The sequence below is a fragment of the Ascaphus truei genome, chromosome 4 (genome assembly GCF_040206685.1).
Source record: "Ascaphus truei isolate aAscTru1 chromosome 4, aAscTru1.hap1, whole genome shotgun sequence".
NCBI classification, from domain to species: Eukaryota; Metazoa; Chordata; class Amphibia; order Anura; family Ascaphidae; genus Ascaphus; species Ascaphus truei.
This window is the reverse complement of record NC_134486.1, coordinates 238672069-238692843: the sequence shown is the minus strand read 5'-3', so window position 1 is coordinate 238692843 and position 20775 is coordinate 238672069. Positions and strand designations below refer to the sequence as shown.

The 20775-nt window shown below is 42.9% G+C and overlaps 1 protein-coding gene across 3 annotated transcripts in view; it reads right to left on the bottom strand.

Moving 5' to 3' along the window:
- SMYD3 (SET and MYND domain containing 3) overlaps positions 1–20775 on the bottom strand; it is a 1022776-nt gene that overhangs the window by 796397 nt on the left and 205604 nt on the right. For 2 of the 3 annotated variants that reach the window (XM_075597074.1, XM_075597077.1), the window contains exons 4-6: positions 19945–20052; positions 8036–8093; positions 2662–2798 (exon numbers count right to left, since the gene is read on the bottom strand). In XM_075597074.1, the coding sequence (XP_075453189.1) occupies positions 2662–2798; positions 8036–8093; positions 19945–20052 (303 nt within the window). The remainder of the gene's footprint in view (positions 1–2661; positions 2799–8035; positions 8094–19944; positions 20053–20775) is intronic. The other variant, XM_075597076.1, reaches the window with a different exon arrangement.

The following is a 20775-nucleotide window of genomic DNA, read 5'->3' as shown; positions in this document are numbered from 1 at the left end:
GTGCACTGGGTACTGTACTGCAGGTTGATTTTACAATCTCAGAAGCTTCTCTATTAGAAAAGGGGTTAAACACCTGAAGAAGTGTATGTATGTATGTATGTATGTATGTATGTATGTATGTATGTATGTATGTATGTATGTATGTATATATAATGGAAGCCCCCACAAAAAAAAATAATAATAAAAGAGCACTGAAAATCCCGATATCCAACCATCCATTGAAAGAAACAGCAGTGCAATGCAGGTCAATATACAGTATACTGTGAAAGACATCTGGCTTCAGTACATCAGTTTTCTCTTGTATCCCCATGTGATTCTACTTGATCATCCGAGGTAAAGCTTACAGTGAAATTATACTGTATTTATGTGGGACACAAGTATGAAACAGCTCCGTTTGTTTCCATGTGTAAAGTAATTAAAGTAGCAATAACCCTGTTCCCGAGAGATTTGTAGTTTTTTCTGCCTATTTTGACACCCCCCAAAAAAATATATATGGCCAACAGTCACAAAGTCCTCTCCTGATGCAATACTTTTGCACTATTTTTTCCCCAATGTTGCTCTCGGGAGACTTTAGTAAATAACTCCAACTGTCTCTATTACCCTCCATCCCCTACTGTATGTCCCTTTTCACCATAATAGTCTATCTGTATTGGTGACCCTAGCTGCGGTGTATTTCCCCATTCATTTCAATAAAGCTGAACTCTCCAGCACAGGCAAGACGGTTTGAGAGTATACTGAACCCTTCCCAGTTACAGAACAAAATACTGATAAACAGCACTCACAAAGCAATAGTAGTTAGTATATATGTAGTGCAGGGTGCCAAGGATAGAAGAGAACCCAATTCCTCTAATAATATACAATAATCCAACCTATCCAGCACTCACTGTCTATAGAAATCATAGGTCAAAGATGGAATGATACCAAAAAACATATAATTGAATGTATACACAAGAGAACTGAAAAACCAGAACCACATACCACAGCCACTAAAAATTAAATAAATAAATATAGGCAGTCCAGTGAAGGGATAAGGGGAGAGGGGAAAACAAAGAAAAAAAGGGGACAAGACAATACAAAAATGGGTGCAACAAGGGGAGACAGCAGGATGGCAACGTTTCGGGGAACTCCCCTTCGTCAGGCCCGTTTCCCCTCGCTCCAAAGGAACAATTGTACCTTCCCAGTTACAGACCATTGTAAAATTGGGCAGGTATGGAGACTACTTCCACTTTCAGTCCTTTTAGAAGTCTTGGAGTTAATGTGCTCACAAGAGATATTTGTATTTGCAGTATGCTGTACAGTGGAGGGTTTTTGTCACCTTTTTACCCACCATAACTTACTTAAATTGTGGTTCTAACCTATCCCAAATTGCAAAGCCGATATAACCATCCTCACACAAAAGGTTGAAACAGCGCTCTGAGTAATTTTACTGGCTATGCACTTCTGTAACAGCTCCACCCGAGCCCCAGGTTGTTGTGTGTGTTTGTTCCCTGTGTTTTACTGCAAGATACCACCAGTCCTAAGATTGCAGACACAGACACCACTCACAGTGGATCCCACGCTGCAAACATCTGCCCTCATTGTCATCACTCACACAAGCCCGTGTGAGTGTATTTGTTTATATATTTATTCTGCAATTTTTATTGACACTACAGTGTGTTCTATCTCTTGTCCCTCCACTCACTCTGGATCCTCCTATGTGTGTTTGTTCCCTGTGTGTTTGAAATGGCTCTTACGAGCCAGAACATACAGTTATAAGAAAGCACCAGGAGCTACAATAAGGACCACATCAAGTGACCCATGCAAGCCAGTATCTGTTCCAGCAGACGATTCTACTCCGTGACCAGAGTAAGAACATCCAAGACAACGCTGAGGGATCCTGCCCACATATGCCCGTGTGAGTACCTATAGTATTATTACCCCCATCACTCTACTGTTCATGCACACTCTTCAAATTTTACTATACAAGTTGCTGTTTTATGCTTCTTCTCCTTACATGCGCTCATCTCCACTCCATTCACCACTTCACCTAGGATCAGGGGACGATCCTTCTGATTGAGCAGCAGTATCATCAGGGCCAGTATTAATTCTTTGATATCTAATCCTTGTCATTCTGAGCCTCGTTTTCTTCCTTTATTTACGCCCATCTAAGGGCTCTAATTAGACTTATTTTCTCTAAGGGAGCGCCACTGTTTTCTCATTTTTCTCTTTTTTACTTCTGTAACCCAGGCTATGCTGAAAAGCTGTGGAAAATGGATTTGAAGCAAAAGGTGACACAGTGTGCTCATTTGCATGTCATTTCCCAGAATCCCTAGCTGCAGTGGTATGATAGGAAATAATGTGGAAAAGCAGGGTTGCAGAACTGTCTGAGACATGTGAATGTGCTCACAAGTGATATTTGTATTTGCTGGAAAATATGAGAAAGCCTTTTTTCCCACAATTATCCTTTGAAACAACTAGAACAATTAAACAATAAAATTAATAGAGTAGAATCTGTCAACAACCAGTAATTGAAAGCAAATTGAATTTCTTGTTCACAACACACCTTATATTAGTGTTTCACTGGCACAAACCTAGGCGTCTGGATTCTTAAACATAAGAAAGCCAACGCATCGCAACAACAACAATTATTGGCTCTTTTAGGAATATCAAGTTGACACTTACTTTGCCGAAGTATTCAAGAATGTGGAAACCAGGTGGCAGCTGAGATGCATCCTGGATTTCCTTCTTCAAGTACAGCTCTAAAGTAGTAGCAAGGTGCCCCAGGCCTTCTTTCATTTCATCATTTAGTTCTTTGATATCTGAAAATATAACATGGCGTGAGTTGGAGAGGACAGAGGAAGGTGAGCCGATATGTGGGAGAAAATGTGAAACATTGTGTTTTCCAAAACATACAGATGGGCACAGTAGATACACCTAGAAACAGATTTCATTTACACAATGTGAAATCAACTAATTTTTTGCTTCTTAACAGGCATAGTGCACGAGCACGAAAATACTCATATGAGGCCAGCACTAACAAATGATTTGAACTTGGTACTACTGTAGTTTATAAAAGTAAAACAGATGTAAAAATGTCAAGTCGCTACTAAACTTAAAGCTTTAAATGAGCATCCATTTTTGTTGAGAATGTATCTAATCTAAGCAAATTAAGTGGTCCTGTTTCCGGAGATACTTACCTCCGTAGGGGGTGCCGGTAGCCACTCGAGGGTTCACTATATGTCTTCTTTCAAAAGCTCCTGGGCCGTGCGGGCCAATAGGAAGCCATGACGTCATCAGGTGCGGCTTTCTATTAGCACGAGGAGGAAGGTGAAAACTGCATAAAACAGAGAGGTAGCGGCACCCCCTTCAGACGTAAGTATCTCAGGAAGCAACGGGTCCCCTGAGCGGAAATTAACAGGGTTCAGCTCAGGAGAACCCCTGCATCAAACGTGTATTAAAAAAATGAAGAAAAAAAAATGCTTAAATTGCTCATTTAAAGTACAATATGCTTCACTAATATAATAATTTAATATAGTAAAAAAAAATTGGGTTTAGATGCCAGCATATATTAAAGCAGCAAAACAGGAAGCCGTGACGTCACCCCTTACAGCTTCCTACTGACCCGCGTGATCGGGACATTTAAACTCAACACAGATATCAGCATCACCTATGGAGGTATCATTGGAAGCAGGGGGTCCCTGGAGATGAAATTAATGCAGTTCAGCTCCAGAGACCTGTAATGAAAATAATAATAATCAAAAATGCAGTGTGTGACAGGGTGAAGTCAACCCCTATCAGTTATGCCTGGGAAACATATGTCTGAGTGCTTCATCCAGCACTCAGAAGGTTAACTCAGGAGGAAGCTTGGTAATCAGGATGTAAGCTGACACCTGATAACCAGCAAGGTATAAAATGATGTTGTTACTGGCAGTAGCTGGCTGCCGTAGACAAGAGAACTCTGCTATGTGAGCTGCTAGCCAGACGGATTCACCAAACTAACACTTCCAACCAAAGTAAGAATTGTTCATTTGTTTTCCTGACTGCTTAATATACACTTATGGTTTGGTAAATGGTCTAGCCAGCCAGCCAGCCTGCTAGATAGGCCTGGAGTGCTAGTCAGTTCTCCCAATGTGGAGCAGGATTTGTTTTGTTGTTTAAAGGGAGAGTGTACCCACATGTTATGTTATGCTGTGGAGAAATAAAGCCACTGAACGTTTTCGTTATCCTGAAACTACACGTGTGGACTGTTCCCTGACCTCGGCTACAGGCCGTCCTGCCACAGGTGGTGTTAGAAGTGGGATTTCGGACAGCCCCTGTATCTGAAGGGCCACACTAAAAAAAAAAAAATGGAGAATTTTTTTTCTCAGTTCCTTGAGCAACAGCTCCAGGTAGCAGAGAGACAAGCTGAGCAACAGGCCCAGCAAATAGAATGGCAGGCCAAGCAAGCAGAACATCAAGTTCCAGCAAGATGAGCAACAGGCCCGGCGGGAGGAAAAGCTACTCCAACTGCTAGTCGAAGGCCCAGCCCCAGGCAGACCAGGGATTCCAAATAACCCACCGGTGATGCTGCCTAAAATGAAGCCAACCGAAGACCCAGAGGCATTTCTCCTCACTTGTGAAAGGGTAGCCACGGCCCTCGGCTGGACAGTTGATCGCTGGGTAACGACTCTGGCTCCACTCCTCATAGGAGAAGCTCAGGCAGCCTACCAGGCTCTTCCAGCAGACGAGGCCATGGACTATCAGCAACTAAAGGCTGCTATTCTGGATCGCCTAGGCCTCACTCCAGAGACCTACCGACGGCGGTTCCAGACAGTCAAATATACAAACAGAGACATACCCCGGGTCGTAGGCCACCGCTTAGTAGACTTATGTACCAGGTGGATACAACCGGAGAAGCATACCAAGGCAGAGATCCTTGAACAGTTTGTGCTCGAGCAGTTCATACAGATACTGCCCCCCTCCTCCCGCTCCTGGGTAAAAAGACACGCTGCATTTTCCCTGGATTCAGCGGTCCGCTTGGTGGAAAACTTCCTTGGCGACGACACCCAACAGGATAGCTGGGAACGGTCCGTGCAAACACCAGTTGCTTCCGGTGATGCCAGAGGCAGGAGAGCAGACAATAGAGGGGTCTACAACCCACCAGCTCGGGAGATCCAGTCAACCCGATCAGAAGACCCTTTCCCATCTCGGAGGGTTGCTAGTACAAACTCCCGCAGACGCCCGTCCCGGGTCCGAGCCATTGGATCACTCAAGGGAGGCCGCCACCCACAGTATTCCCTGAGAACCTGGACTTCCGTCACCCATCTGGTGGAGAGGATACCACCACCAACCAGAAGGGAGGACCCATCCAACAGCGGAGAAGTCCAAACACCGAACCCTGTCGAGAGCTTCCGCTGACAACCGAGTTTGCGGACTCCGGAGATGATGAGATGGACTGTTCATATGGCAGAACCACTGCCACAGCTTCTCTCCGAGGGGACCACAATCCGTGGTTAGTCCCAGCATCTCTGGAGGGGAAAATAGTAAAAGCCATGCTGGACTCGGGATCTGGAAAAACCCTGATCCTAGAGGGCCTAATTCTAAGCAACAGACTATCCTATGACTCTCCTTGGAATATCGAGTGTATCCATGGGGATACAAAGAGATACCCGACGGCGAACATTCTACTGCGTATCAAGGATAAAAAGGCTAGCCTACTAGTGGGAGTTGCTCCCTGGCTACCTGCTCCTGTTCTACTTGGCCGAGACTGGCCCTACTTCGAAACATTGTTGGCCCCTACTCCTACGGAGCCTACTTCTCTGGTACCCGGAGAAGCCCGGAGACTTGTTTCCTTTTTTCCCAGAGATTTTTCCCCATAGACACCACGTCCCAAAGACACGTTAACAGAGACGTGCGGAAAAAGAGGACAGGTTAAGAAAGGCTGGGACTCTTGGTAACATTAGTCAGCCCAAAGGACTGCAGGTCATGGCCGGAGATGACCAGGGTGGGGAACAGATAGATACGGGAATTTTGCCAGACCTGGATCTTACATATACATTCTGTGTTGTTTTATGATTGGGTTTAACTGTATATATGTTTATTTTTTTACATGCAGTATGACAGACCGACATCCTTAATATTTCAAGTGCACCCAGTTTGCATTTTTATGCATAGTTACAATTTTATTTTGTGAAGGCCAATAATTTATCATATCAAAATGAGTTTCGGTCTGGTCCTCATCTCTATAAATATATATATATATCTCATACAGATAAAAAAATATATATATACATATATTATATAGAGAGAGAAAAGAACAAGCGCACACTCCTAGTGTAAATCCAAGAAACAATTTAATAATCTGGACAGATTAAAAGTAGTGCACTCACAAACGTCGGAAGAATACAGGCATTATATGAGACAATCTCATGCTCCGTCACATTAGGCGAATGGGGAAATGTGAGTCCACACGAAGACGCCGGCCGCAATCAGATTTATGATGTGATTAATGTATTTAGCCAATCCACCTGTAACTGCTTATTGAGCAGCTTGTGGAAGGATAGTGGTCCCTCCCTTCAAGGTATATAATCTCCCAGTATGGCCCTTGTAAATTCACTTTCCACTTTACTTGCCTACATGTAAGTATCTTAACTAGTATATACTGCTGCGGCCCCTTTTATCCTCCTACATCCCCGAAAAAATTCGGGGATGTTCTCAGCATGCCACGCACTTTCACGCGTTCAGCCGCATTCAGCGCTGAACGGCTAATAGCGCCAAACAATGAAAAACGCCAGCGGCACCTAAAACGGCCGGAACATGCCGCATCTGCGCGCAAGTTTAAATTTCGCGCCGAAACTGCCGCAGGAGGCTAAAGGCGGCCGCCACTGTACCAGTTAACTGCACTAAGTCACATAAACATATACTTAGTTTATTAAACCCTTCAGGGTATATTTCACAGAACATTTGTATGTATTTAGCATAGGGACCTGCTACTGAGACTTACCTTAGCGTTGGTTAGCAGGCTTGTTATTATTTGATCAAAGGATGCAACCAAAAGTCTCTGTTGTCTTACAGGCTTAGGTTTCACCATGTATATTTATTTCCCCATTTATTGTTAGCCCAATGGGAGAAGCGCAGGGAATCACTTTCTGTTTTTTCACATATGGTGACAGAAGATTATTGTAATTTACTCTTTAATACAAATGTATTCAATTTGTGTGATTTCTGGTCCTTGGTATTAACTTATTTTTCTTGTTGTAGATGGCAGCTCAGACCTCTCAAACTTATCTACCTACGTCCTACACTGGCACCTTAACAAGATGAGGGGAGCACAACCTGGAAGAGAGGGTCATCATACCTTCTACATTATTTATTTTATTAAGCGAAAGGTGTAGGCCAGGTATTTATTTATTTCATTTTTTACCTTATTTTAGTAAAGTATCTACTGTACATCTAACTAATAACTGATTTACGACAAAGGAATTGACTCCTGATCTACTGTATGTAGCTATCCTGTCTTTCATTACAATAGCAAGTCAAACATGGTTACATAGTAGATAAGATTGAAAAAAAGACATATGTCCATCATCATAGATACTTTATCCTATATTTGTACTTACAGTATATTGATCCAGAGGAAGGCAAACAAAAAAGGGGACAAATTCCTTCCCAACGCCAAATATTAGCAATAAGATTTCTCCCTGGATCCACATCTTTCCCATGTTTATTTATTTGGTATATCCCTGTATTCCTTTCCCATCTAAAAAGATGTCCAACCTTTTTTTTTTTAAGGTATCTATTGTATCTGCCATCACAGTCTCCATGTTAATGAATTCCACATTTTAACTGTTTTAACTGTAAAGAACCCTTTCCTTTGTTGCTGGTGAAACTTCCTTTCCTCACAAACATCAACAGCCCAAAAAGGTTAATGGAGGAATAAACTAGCATGCACAATTAACCCGATGATTTTTGGTATTGTTCTTTTTTCACTGCAATTTATAAGCCACAATGGCACTTTAATAAGCAAACACCACCAAAAATTCAAATGAACATATATAAACTTCAGAGAAGTACTCACTTGATTGAAGATTAGATACTGAATATAGTTCTTCTGAAGCACAGTCTGGTTGTTCAAGCTACAAAAGACAAACAAAAACATTAACTGAAACAACACATCATGGTTATGGTATTCCATTGTTTATAATCGACAGCAACATAAATATGATATTTAATGGCACAGATTTCCACATTACCTTTTTTTCAACAAACCTGAGTGGTTTTGCATTATTCTCTGAGAGCAAGCAGCAGTGCTTTTTACTTTCTTACTTGAGATATGTGACTGAATAAGCAGTACGCCCTTCAAGCATTTTCACCATGCGAACCTAAATGCTGAGATGCCCTGAAAGCTTGGAAAGAAAGTAGCGAACATGTATCCTGTATGACCCAGACTTAATACTGATCCTAGGCCGGGCTGCAGACAGATTTTCCCGGGGCCCAGGACTAGAGTTCTGACCTGGGACCCGCCCTTGTCAGCAGCCTCTCAAGTCTCTCTCCCCCCCCTCCCTTCTCGCACCACCTCGCGAGCTCCCCAATCTCCCCATGTATTTCTCTTCCCCCCCCCCCCCCACCTCTGTCTCTCACTTTTTTCCCTCTCTTCACTCACTCTCCCCTCTTTTCCAGCCCCTGTCTCTCCCCTCTGCAATCACTTAATTACCCCCTCTCCACACACACAGATGCCCTACACATACAACCCCCCCGAAACTCAGACAATCTCCCCTACAATACCCCCCAACCAAAAAAACATTATAATACCACCTCCCCCAAAATACAATACCCCCTACACACAAAATACACCCCCCTCCATACACACACACAAAAATACACCTCATTTGGGGTGGTCTAAGGCCTCTGATGCCCCGGCTCTCCCTAGCTGCTGTTGGGTCTCTCTCCCACACCCGGGCCTCCCTCTATGCGAAACTGGGCCACCCTCCTGCCAGTCAGCTTCCGACACACACAGGTGAGAGAGAGGCCCACATCAGCTGGGGACAGCCAGGGCCCGGCAGCAACCAGTGACCCGGCAGCCGGATGCAGAAATTGGGCCTGGTTGGGCTCAACTTCCAGGACTGGCCGTCTGGGCCTCCTGTAGCCACCGGGCCCGGGACACTTGTCCAGGCTCTCCCTCCCTGTTGGTATCCCTGATCCTAGGCACCCTTAACACCTCCTGTTATGTTAATGAGCTACTTTGTTCCACACTGTCCTGGAATCCCACAAAATGTAGAAATTGGGTTGACGGAGATACAGTGACAAATAAATTACACTACTTATCTATTTCTTTTATTTATGGAGTGTATATTTTACTTTAAAATAAACAAAAAGTTCAATACATTTTACATATGTAACCCCTCTTTGGGATTACGATATAGGTGTAAGGAGTTAAAGGGTTTGAAGGAGTTAGATATTGAACACCTGTTCCCTCATATAGTATGTTGAAAAGTGACCAGGCAGGGGCCTGGCCACACCCTGCTTCTGTAATATGTTGAATAGGTCACCTGGTCTAAAATGACTCAGCAGTGGCTAAGCCCCATACCTTTCCTGCCTAGAGATAGGGAGTGGAAGAGAAGTTATAATTAGGAGGGGGGAAGAACTCCATCCCGAGTTTGGGCAATGGATAGTTCCTCTCCGAAGGCACCAACCCCCGGCTCACAAATACTGTGGGTCTCACGTCCTCAAGGTGCTCCTGATACAGCACGGCTCCTAACCCCTCTAGCCTGGCATCTACATGAAGCACATAGGGCTTTTGTGGATCAGCAAACGCGAGTACTGGCACATACATAAGACGGGACTTTATGGCATGGAAATCCTTTTCGCACATACTGTAGGAGTATACTATCTCCAAATGGTTCATTCATTTTGAAATAGTCTTGGCTGGTGGCTCTGGCAGTCATATTGCGTCCCTTGGGTGGTGGATAACCTTTGATTAATTGTGTCTATGGCTGTACTGTGGCTGAGAAATGGTTCACAAACCATCCACAGAACTCCAGAAAAGATCACAATTTTGTTAATTGCTTGTGCCTTGGCCAGGATGCAATGGCCTCTAATTTAGATGGGTAAGTAGCCACTTCTTTTTCAGACCAAGGTGTCCCACATGACAGAAGTCTGGCAGTTCTGACACTTGCCCAATGACAATTGTAGTCCACGCTTGCTCAGCCGATCTAGTACCTTCAGCAGGCACACCTCATATTCCTCCAAGGACTTCTCAAATACTATTAGGTCATCCAAGTATACCAATACTTTTAATAGGTTCTCCTACCACACATTACCCAAGAGCTGCTCCCCTCTGTACAGAACCAGCGTGCCAAGGGTTAACATTTGCTTGTATTATGTGGAACGTCAACGCCACCCACTGGAATAGTAATGAGCAAGGAAGAAAGGGTATCCTCCATGGGGTGGAATATTAATCATGACAATAGTCCCTTCTATGTCACTTTATAGTTATCCTCTGTATGCTGTTGGGGCGTACTTGCACTGGGTGGGGTCCTACCCACATAATCTCCCCGAAGGGGAACTCACTTTGAGCCCTGTCTTTTTTTTTCTCCATCTGCTGGTAGGTCTTCAAAACACGAGGGATGGATAGTCAATGTGCAGCTATAATCGTTTCCTCCAATAGCCTTACACCATTTTGCTAGTAGTCCAAAAATATTGGCATTCGTGCAAATTATAGCCCCAGTCTCTTCCTTGTTGCAGCTTTCAGGGCATATGAGGGCTACCCCTGTCAAGGGTTCTTCGACTCCAGTAACTTTCTTGGGAAACTCAAGCTTCACCACTACATACCCTAGATATCGATAGCTGGTATCACTGAAGCCCCAAATGACAAAGCCCTCCAGTGGCTGCAACAGCAGATAGTTTAGGTACAGATTGCACCAGGGCTTGAAAATTATAGATACTTGTGCTCCACTATCCAAGAGGATGTTTGTGATGGGGCCTTTCCCCTGTCTAAAAGGCTTAAAAAAATAAAAGCCTGTATATAGCTGATGAGTCCAGCAGGGAGCTGGTTAATTTCAGAAGGCGTTAAATGATCAGTCTACACCTGGCTCATCAAGCATGCTTAAAAGCCTTCTGCACAGACTACAGGTAATCTCTAGCACAGAGTCTGTGCTGCTAGACAGATCCCACTGGAAGAGAAACTCTGTTCCAGGCAGCATCAGTACCTGGAACTCGCCAGAGGGTTCACTCCACAGACACCACCACAGACCCTGGACTGACGTGGAGAGTACCTTGCCTTCAGGTAGCTTTCTTTAGAAAGAAGGGGGAGGAGAAAGTCCTGCTCAGCTAAGAATATTTTTTACTTTCTAGAGAGGTGCTATCAGGGATAACAAAGCATGTATACAAATAGGAGAGAAAAGATCCCTAAATTATGCACTCTACACTACTAATCAAAATAATAAATTTTTATTAAATTCGGTAAACATAGGAAGTAATTAAAACCTAAAGGGATGTGCTATGGGAAATCTTATTTGTAGATGTCTCTATTTGTCAAATGGCATAGGTAATTAACCCCTGAGTAGCCAAACATGCTTGGTGTATATTGCAATAAATGCAAGATGTAAAATTACACCCAAACGTAAATACAGTATGTATACAGTCGCTGACATAGACCCCAGTGAGGTTGTGGCATGAATATCAGGTGATCCTGCTGAACATAACAATATGTGCTTTAATAATGATGCTAGGTATCAATGGCTTGGTATAACATGTATAGCAATATCAGTGGTGATCAAGGTGTTAAATGGTGTACCAGTGTGCAATAAGTGACACTCCAGTATGAGCTCAATGGCATCCCAGCGTAGGAAGAACCCCAGTGATCTATCAATTGATCTGTCTAAGGATATATGTTGCCGGATCTACTCACAGTAACCTGTTGGATCTGCAAGTTTTCATACACTCGTAATTGCTAACATATTACCCAGCGTTCACTCGTTATGGATCACATTCACCCAGATCATGGTTAAATCTGTTCTACTGTATTACGGCAGACAAGGAACAAACACCTATGTGTTTGTCGCACACCCGACGTCACCCCGATGCGCGTTTCGTTCCTGAGGGATGGAACTTCTTCGGGGGTGGGAGGTTCTTTGCAGAGGCCTGCTTTTTAAAGCCTGCGGTTGCCATGGTGATATGCTCACGTCATCAGGTAGGAGTGAACCTATCCTTCCATCCGATGCAACTCGGCCAACTGCACTTAAAGTGATATCCAATTACCTCTTACCAGGGAATACCTATTATTCTAAAAACAAGGCGAGTCAAAATTAAAAATTACAAATTACAGGCACCAATGACTTGTGTTATTATTCTACTGCTACTGTGTTTGGCTTCATGCCCTAATGACATCATGGCTAGTACAAATATAGATGTGATTCTAGGTGTGTTATACCTTAATAGAGCATATGGCCAAGGTACTACAATAAACCCATCTGAGATCTATAATAGATCTATTTTATCTCACATCATGGGTTAATGTCATATACCATTATAATGAAAACACGACACTATTGATGTTACTATAGAAATGCAAAATAGTTAAAATCCTCATTTAACCCATTCGAGGATTGTGTTCCCAGGATAAAGATCCACCTTGCCTCCCTTCTTAGCAAGGCATTATCAATGTCCCCTCCGTGAAGTCCCAAAGAGACATGTTCAATACCTTGAAATTGAACAGATGTTGTGTCCCCTTGGTGTGACAAATTTATGTGTCATGCTAACGGTGTATCCACACTATTCCTAATAGTGCTAGCATGCTCTAATATGCGGCGACGCAGTTGGCGTGACGTTTTGCCAACATACATCAAGCCACATTTACAGGTTGCTAGGTAAACAACACCACATGTTTTGCAGTTAAAGAAATCTTTAATTGTGTATATTTTTGAACCATTCACATTCTGAAAAGTTTTTGGGGGGATAATAAAGCTGCAAGCTTTGCAAGCCCCACATTTAAAGGTACCCTTTGTAGTATTAGTTAGCCACGTTGTCCTTGTCGGTGTTTTGTAATGGCTATGTACCAGGGAATCAGACAGATTTTTAGATTTCCTATACGTAATGGAGGGGGGTGTCAGAAAGCACTTTCCTGTATATTTCGTCCTCTAAAAGGATATGCCGGTGCTTATTGATTACTCTTTTAATTTCCCTCCACTGTTTACTGTATGTGCCAATAATTCTAATTGGACTTGGTTGATTTTCTATTTCTTTTTTATCATACAGTAAAGTATTTCTATCTGATTGTTTGTCGCGTTTGTACGCTTTATTTATGCAGTTTTTGCTGTAACCCCTATTTGCAATTTTTTTGCTCATTACCTCTGATTGCTTCTCAAAATCTTTTATGGTGGAACAGTTTCTTTTTACTCTTAAAAATTGTCCCAGAGGGATTCCCTCAATTTGAGGTTTTGGATGGTGGCTTGTGAACATTAGTAAATTGTTGGTGGCTGTGGTTTTGGTATGAACTGTAGATTGTAGTAGCCCTTGATCATCTTTGAAAATTTCCAGGTCCAGAAAAGTTATTCTGTCCTGGTTAATTTCGCTGGTAAGCCGTAAATTGTGGTTATTCTGGTTCATAACCTTCACAAAGTTGTTAAACTCTACCACTGTTCCACTCCACAGACACAGCACGTCATCAATATAGCGAGACCACAGTTCGACGTGCTGTGTATGTGTGTGCATGTCTTGGATGAAAACTTTTGTCTCCTCCCACCATCCAAGGTAAATATTGGCATACGTTGGTGCACACGTTGTGCACATCGCAGTCCCTTGTAATTGGTGGTAAAAAGTACCTTTGAACAAAAGTAGTTATGTTTCAAAACGAAATTGAGGAGTTCGAGTATAAATTTATTGTGTTTTAAATACTCAGAACTTCTAGAACTTAGAAAGTGTGACACAGCTCCAATCCCCACTGGATGTTGTATACTAGTATACAGAGATTCTACATCTAATGATGCTAGAAATGTGTCTTTAGAAATCTGTATACCATCTATTTTCCTCAAGATATCAGTGGTATCTATCGTGTGGGAGGGGAGGCTGGTCACATATGGTCTCAGGACTTGATCTAAGTAAGTACTAGCGTGTTCATTAAGAGACTCAATCCCGGAAACAATCGGTCTACCTGGGGGATTCTTAGCGTTTTTATGGAGTTTCGGAATGCTATAGAATGTGGCTACTTTTGGCTTCTCAACCAACATGTATTTAAACTCCTGTTGTGATCTCACTTTACTATCTAGGCCTTCCTGTAAGATTTTCCGAAGGTCTTTAAAGTAAGTGATAGTTAGATCATGTGGTAATACTTCATAGCAACTTTTGTCACTCAGTAGCCTGACATTCTCTGAAACATATCTTTCTTCATCCAAAATAACAATGTTTCCCCCTCTATCAGAGGGCTTGATTATGATCCCCTTTAGTTCTGTTAGTTCTTTTAAAGCACTTGTTTCTATTTTTGTCAAATTTTCCTGTCCCCCCCTTGAGGACATTGTTTGTAAATCCCTAGTTACCAATTTGAGAAACATACTAATATTGGTATCTGAGCTTATTGATGGTGTAAATCGACTTTTCGGTTTGAGGGTAGTGAAGGGGCCAAGGCCCGGTACTTTGTTGTTATCATCCTCTAGGGACATGAGGGTTCTTAAGTATTCGCAATCTTGATCATCTGCTAGTTCCAGAAATTCCTGGGGTAGGGTCAATGTTTCCCTTCTTTTATGGAATTTCTTTAGAGCTTGTTTCCGGCCAAAGAGGTTCATATCTTTGACCCAATTAAACACATCAAAATTACACGATGGAGTAAATGACAGGCCTTTTATAAGGACCTGTTCTTGTAGGGGTGTGAGGGTGATTGTTGTTAGATTAATCACTTGTAGTTCATTTTGATCTCTTATTGAGGCTGGCGGTAATGCCTCATCCAATTCCTCCATCTGCCCCTGTATCCCCATATCTCTCTGTTCCCTAGTTTTTCCTTTGCCTCGTTTGGTTTTTCGCCCCTTCCTCTCAGACCCCCACTTCGCCCACTCCTTTCTTTAGACTTGTGCCAAAAGCTGGTAATAGGCCAAGCCTTCCAGCCCTCAGATAGGGACTGCTGAAATATTAGTCAGTCCCCTAAATGGGGTTAGGCGTCATTATTTTTCTGCTCTAACTTTGTTTGCCGATATGAAGCGGTCTTCTGTTTAAAGCTGCTGGCTAGTAAAGCCTATATTTATTTTCTCCTAAAAACGTCTCCAGTGTTTTACCCTCGTCAGTGTTTTGCGCACATCTCCTACAGTGTTGCATAATTGTCCCTCAATCTTTACTTTCACTCACGCTGAGGGCCCCAGGAGTCCCTGGGGTAAGTGGGAAGTAGAATGATCTGTTGTGGGTACCATCCGAATGGAGCCTATCTGAATTCGGGGCCCAGTATGCTCCTTCACTACCTGCGGTAGATTCTCTTTGTTACGGGCACTTACTGACATAGTATCAATATCAGAAATACTGCCTTCTGGTTCTGGGATCAGGATTTCTCAATGGCTTCCTCCCCTACCTGGGGATTTGCTCTCTTTCTCCCATTCACATGGTGTACATCAATTCAACCACCTCTTTTGTGAGCTTACCTGCTCAGCAAGTTCCTTACTTGACATATCAGCGGTCATAGTCCGCATCGGTCCTTGCTCGGTGGGCAAGCTGTGCTATCTCCTGATCCCTATTGGCTAGCTGCTGCTACACTTAGCAGCCTGCCCTGTGGCCGGACAGAGCATCATCTTTTCTTCCTCATCCCATATTTCTCGTAGTAGCTCTGGAAACATTGGGGGAGACCCTTTCCATTCTAGGAGTTGCAAATAAAGGGTCATTATGTCCCCAGGTGGTGCCCCCCGGATCAATAGTTCTACCCGGGTGTGATCCACCTGATCAGGGGGATACACTATTCCTCACAACCTTCAATAAGGCCTCCTCCAGTTTACACAAAAACGCAGATAGTTTCTAACCGTTATGCTAGTACAGTCCCAAGAATCTAAAATACAGTTCCTCCCTATTTTCAGTGGCGCCAAATGCATTTTTCTAACACCGTCATGTAGTCGCTAGGGGTGCCAACCGCATTTCCTTCTCTGACGGCCCTTACAATGGCTAATGCGGGCCCCTTTAGGATTTACGCAATCCAGAACTTCTTTCTTAGTCTGAGCCCCCCCTCCCCCCATTCTTGCACCATCTGCGTAGCCTGCTCTATCCAACTTTAAAAGTCATCCTCATTACGAGGCATTGGACTTACTCCTAAGAAGATTCGTAGCCTCCTATAGTAATTGTTGCCCCCTGCGGAGTGCATAGATGTCTCTACTAACTCCACAATGGCTGTGATAAGGGCCTGGGGTGTATTGTGGGCTTGTGACGTAGAGGAAGTGGGTACATCAGAGTACATCTCGTTACATAACTCTTCCAGTGTGGCTCCCTCTTTAGCTAGGAACTCTCTGACCTTATCTATTATGGTTTGTACAGTAACATTGCTAGTGCCTGCGACAGGTTTGCATTCCACAGTAACACCCAGGGTTGCCACCTTCTACTGAAGGCCAACCCGGAGAAAAATGTAAAAAAAACCCACAAAATTCTCTTACTTGGTGAGGCGTGGTCTCCCGTTATCCTCCTGCAACTCCCACACCAACTGCAGTGAACATGGCTGCACGGCTTCAAATGACGTCACGCCAACGGGACGCTACGCGGCGCCATGATGCCATCCGCGTAGGGTCATGACGTTACATAGTATTCCATTGTCATTTTAACGCAGCGTCATTTGCCGCAGTGCAGCCATGTTCACTGCAGTTGGAGGGGGAATTGCAGAAGAATGCCGGGAAGATGCCGGAGACACCGCCGCATCACACCGCCACCCGGAGATTGACAGGCTAATCTTGTAGCCTGGAGGTAAGTGCCCAAAACCCGGAGTCTCCGGTTCAAACCCGGAGAGGTGGCAAACCTGGTAACACCCCACATCTCCTGGTCCCTCTCCGCAATGCCATTGGGCACCTTGTTCGGTTCAATATCTTCTTCACACACAATACATATGTAGTTTTATTATTATAGCATAATAATTTTCCTTGGATTCGGGCCCGGCCCCACAGGGGGTGGGGAGGTCTGCACTAAATACTCCTTTAATACTCACATCCTCAATAGTATCTGGGACTGTCAGATGCGGCACCTTATCACAGTCTAGACAGTCCCGCATGCAACAATCACTTAAAATATCCGTGTTCATGGTGAGGTACGACAAAATGGCGGCAGAGGCATTATGGGGCGATCGTCTTAATGACTTCTGTAACCGTGCCAATGTCTGACCGTACAACTTGGAAACGTATAGTGTGTACCACACTAGATAAATCAAAAACCTATATATCAGCAGTGCATCCAATCTAAGCCCTCTATTTACTGGGCCACACGTGACATACCGTCAGATGGCAGGAGTAATACAAACACAAATAATTCACTTTGTTTACTATAATCCAAATGCAGTGTGTGTGCAGCGCACAGCAAAAAACGGAGAGAGAGCAGGTGTGGCAAAATACACTCTTTAATGGAAAGCCATAAAATAGAGAGTTGCAACCCTTCTACGCGTTTCGTGCAGGTTGTGCACTTTATCAAGAAGTGTCATACACGATACACAGAACATTTAAATTCAGCTGACTGCCGTTTTGGCGCCAAACCAATGACGTCACTAATTTAGATTAACTAATGTGCATCGTTCATCTAGCGCATGCGCCGCACAACCAGGTCCAGGAGGAACCCCCACCATATGGCATAGCCAATCCGCAGTCCAAGGGAGTTACACCCACCTGTAGCCTATGACGAGCCAAGTCACACATAATGAGAGACACCTCTCCGTCCCGTCGGTCCGCGCATGCGCAGATGAACGAGGCTCGAGCTGACAATCAACTCCCCTCCATCCTAACAGTTCACGCATGCGTAGATAAATGTAAACTTTACCGTGACTTCCCATATTGACAGCATGTGTGCGCATCCACATAATGCACAAGGCAGTCAGTTGAATTAACGCACGCAGCATCCAATATTGTGTGCCACAAAGGACAACAAAAATAAATAAAAATATACATATAAGACAGAGAGAGGACTAATATTCAGCAGTCAGCAGCAACATATACAAAATACATACAGTGAAACAACTATCTAGTTATTGAAAAAACAATTAAAAAGTATATTCCTATACCAATATAAAAACACATGTGCAACCCTCTTGATGAGACAGAGGTCATAATAATAATTATAATCTTAGGTTATTATTATTGAGAAACAATGTGGAAACCTTATCCAAAAGAAATAAATTTAACAGTAATAGCAATTATATTAATTATGGTGAATATTACATACCCCATAAACAATGCAATGAAAACATCTAATGTCAGGTTTCTATTTTCAAATATTGCAAGATGAATCTAACAATATATTTAAGTGATCTCACTTGTATAAATTATGTATATACACATAATAGTACCATTTAGAAAAAATTTGGTTAAAGATCAAACACATTGAGAAAATCCACATGTACATCATATTGGGAAACAACAACGGTAACATACTGTACAAGGCTTTAAGCCTTATAAGGGTTATACATAAGTTATACAATATCATATCCAGTAATAGTAATACGTGTCCCAAAAGATGTACATTAATAACAAGGCAATAGAACCATAAAATCCATACATAATCTCATAATTTCTTCATTTATATATCATTTCAGATGTTAAATCAAGATATTAGATCAAGATGTTGGTCAACTGGTGGGCCTACTAAGAGAAGGGATTCATGTCAAGAAATGATTAATATTCCACTCTATATTAATCTTATCTGGGAATCTTGAAAATCCAGTAAGATTCTCTACAGTCTAAAATTTTAACCATATCACCTCCTCTCTCCCTTCTAGTGATTCTCTCTACACTAATAAAAGAAAAGTTATTGATGCCCCCCTCTCTACATTCTTAAAAATGTTTAGATACAGGATGCTGCAAATCTTTTTTCTTAATAAGTCTACAGTGCTCCTGCATCCTGATCTTAAGAGCCCTCGTGGTCCTACCAACGTATCTCTTCCCACAGCCACAGTTGATAAAATAGATTACATACGAAGTGTTGCAATTAATAAAACTGTTGATATTATAACGTTTATGTGGACTGTGGGAAAAGATACATTTGGACGGCTTCATGAATTTACACATATTGCAATGATTACATCTAAAGGATCCCCTAGTTGCAAAGGAATTAGGATCACCAACAGGAGTGGAAATAACACTGGGAGAGATAAAGGTTGCTACGGTCTTTGCTTTACGGTATACAAATTTTGGTCCCATCTCAGTGTATTTTACTATACACTTATTAAACTATACACTTTGTTTACTATACACTTATTAAACTCAGGTACCGTGTGATCCTCAGCAGAGGATCACTGCACACTGTACACATATACAACGCAATCCCAAATAGCGTTGCGTGGGTGGGAGGCAGTGTCCATGGTGTACTGTAGTAGCCACCCAATCCTGGGTATGTTGGCTTATGATGGTGCCAGCACACCGTGGAAGCTTGTGTTGCACTGAACCTGTTGCAGGCCGGTGTCTTTACAGACGTTGAGGGAACCCTCAAGCGGCGCGTGGTCTCTTTTCCACTCTAGAACTGTAACTCTCAGCTCCTGTCACCACGTGCACATGTATACACGCTCTGCAGACCTAGAACAAGCCTGATGTGCTCAGGTGTGCGCAGATCTGATCTAACATGGCTGCCTTTACTTTTAAAGTAAAAACTTCTCTCTCCCATAGTCCCTCCTGTTCCACAGCCATTATTATTGGCTGCTCTCATGTCCATCACAATCACGTTGGAGAGAAACCTGCCAGGCAGCAGTGTGTGAACACGCACATGGTTACAGGAGTATGGATTGAAGATGGCATAAAACAATCTTATAAAATAACCCTACATAAACTAGTCAAAAGAACTCACCAGTTTAAAAATAATCTTTCCAACCAGCCTGACTGAGTCAGTAGGAACATTGGGTAAGATACTCTTGAGACATGTACATTCCCTCTTGTGGTCTTTCCAAGCATCCTTCTGTGGAACAAAAATCAAACATGAAATACATAGAGAGACTTCACAAGGCTTCTTTGATCTTGTGTACTTAAAATGAGCTTCATGAGCTGTCAGGTTAGTGGATTAAATCTACAGAGGGAAAAAAAATTGACTTGACCACTTTGCTGCTGGAGGAGCTTGTAATGTATTGGTAGTATTGCCGTCAATCACGTTACCATATAGCTCAATTTTTTGTCAACATTGCTGCTACTTCAGTAGTTGAGGTTATAAAGAGACGTACAGGTAAGTCCATCAAGTCCAACATTTTGCTAAACTCTCTTAACTGAGCGAGATACTCCTAATGTGTGTGTGTGTGTGTGTGTGTGTGTGTGTGTGTGTGTGTGTGTGTGTGTGTGTGTGTGTGTGTGTGTGTGTGTGTGTGTGTGTGTGTGTGTGTGTGTATGTACATACACATATACACACATATACACACATAGCAAATGGAAATATTACTGTATGCACATTTGCATGTCTTAGACAGGTATGCAACCCCACCTTTCACCATTATCACCCAGCACACAGTGCTTCCACTGCAGCAAGGGATTCTGGGAAGTAACATGCAAATGAGCACACAGTGCCACCTTTTGCTTCAAAACCATATAACATGGTTATATTCCTAGATTTTGCAAAGGCTTTTGATACTGTTGATCATGCTATCCTGCTTAACAAACTCCAGAGCTCTGGAATAGGGAAGCATGCTTTAAA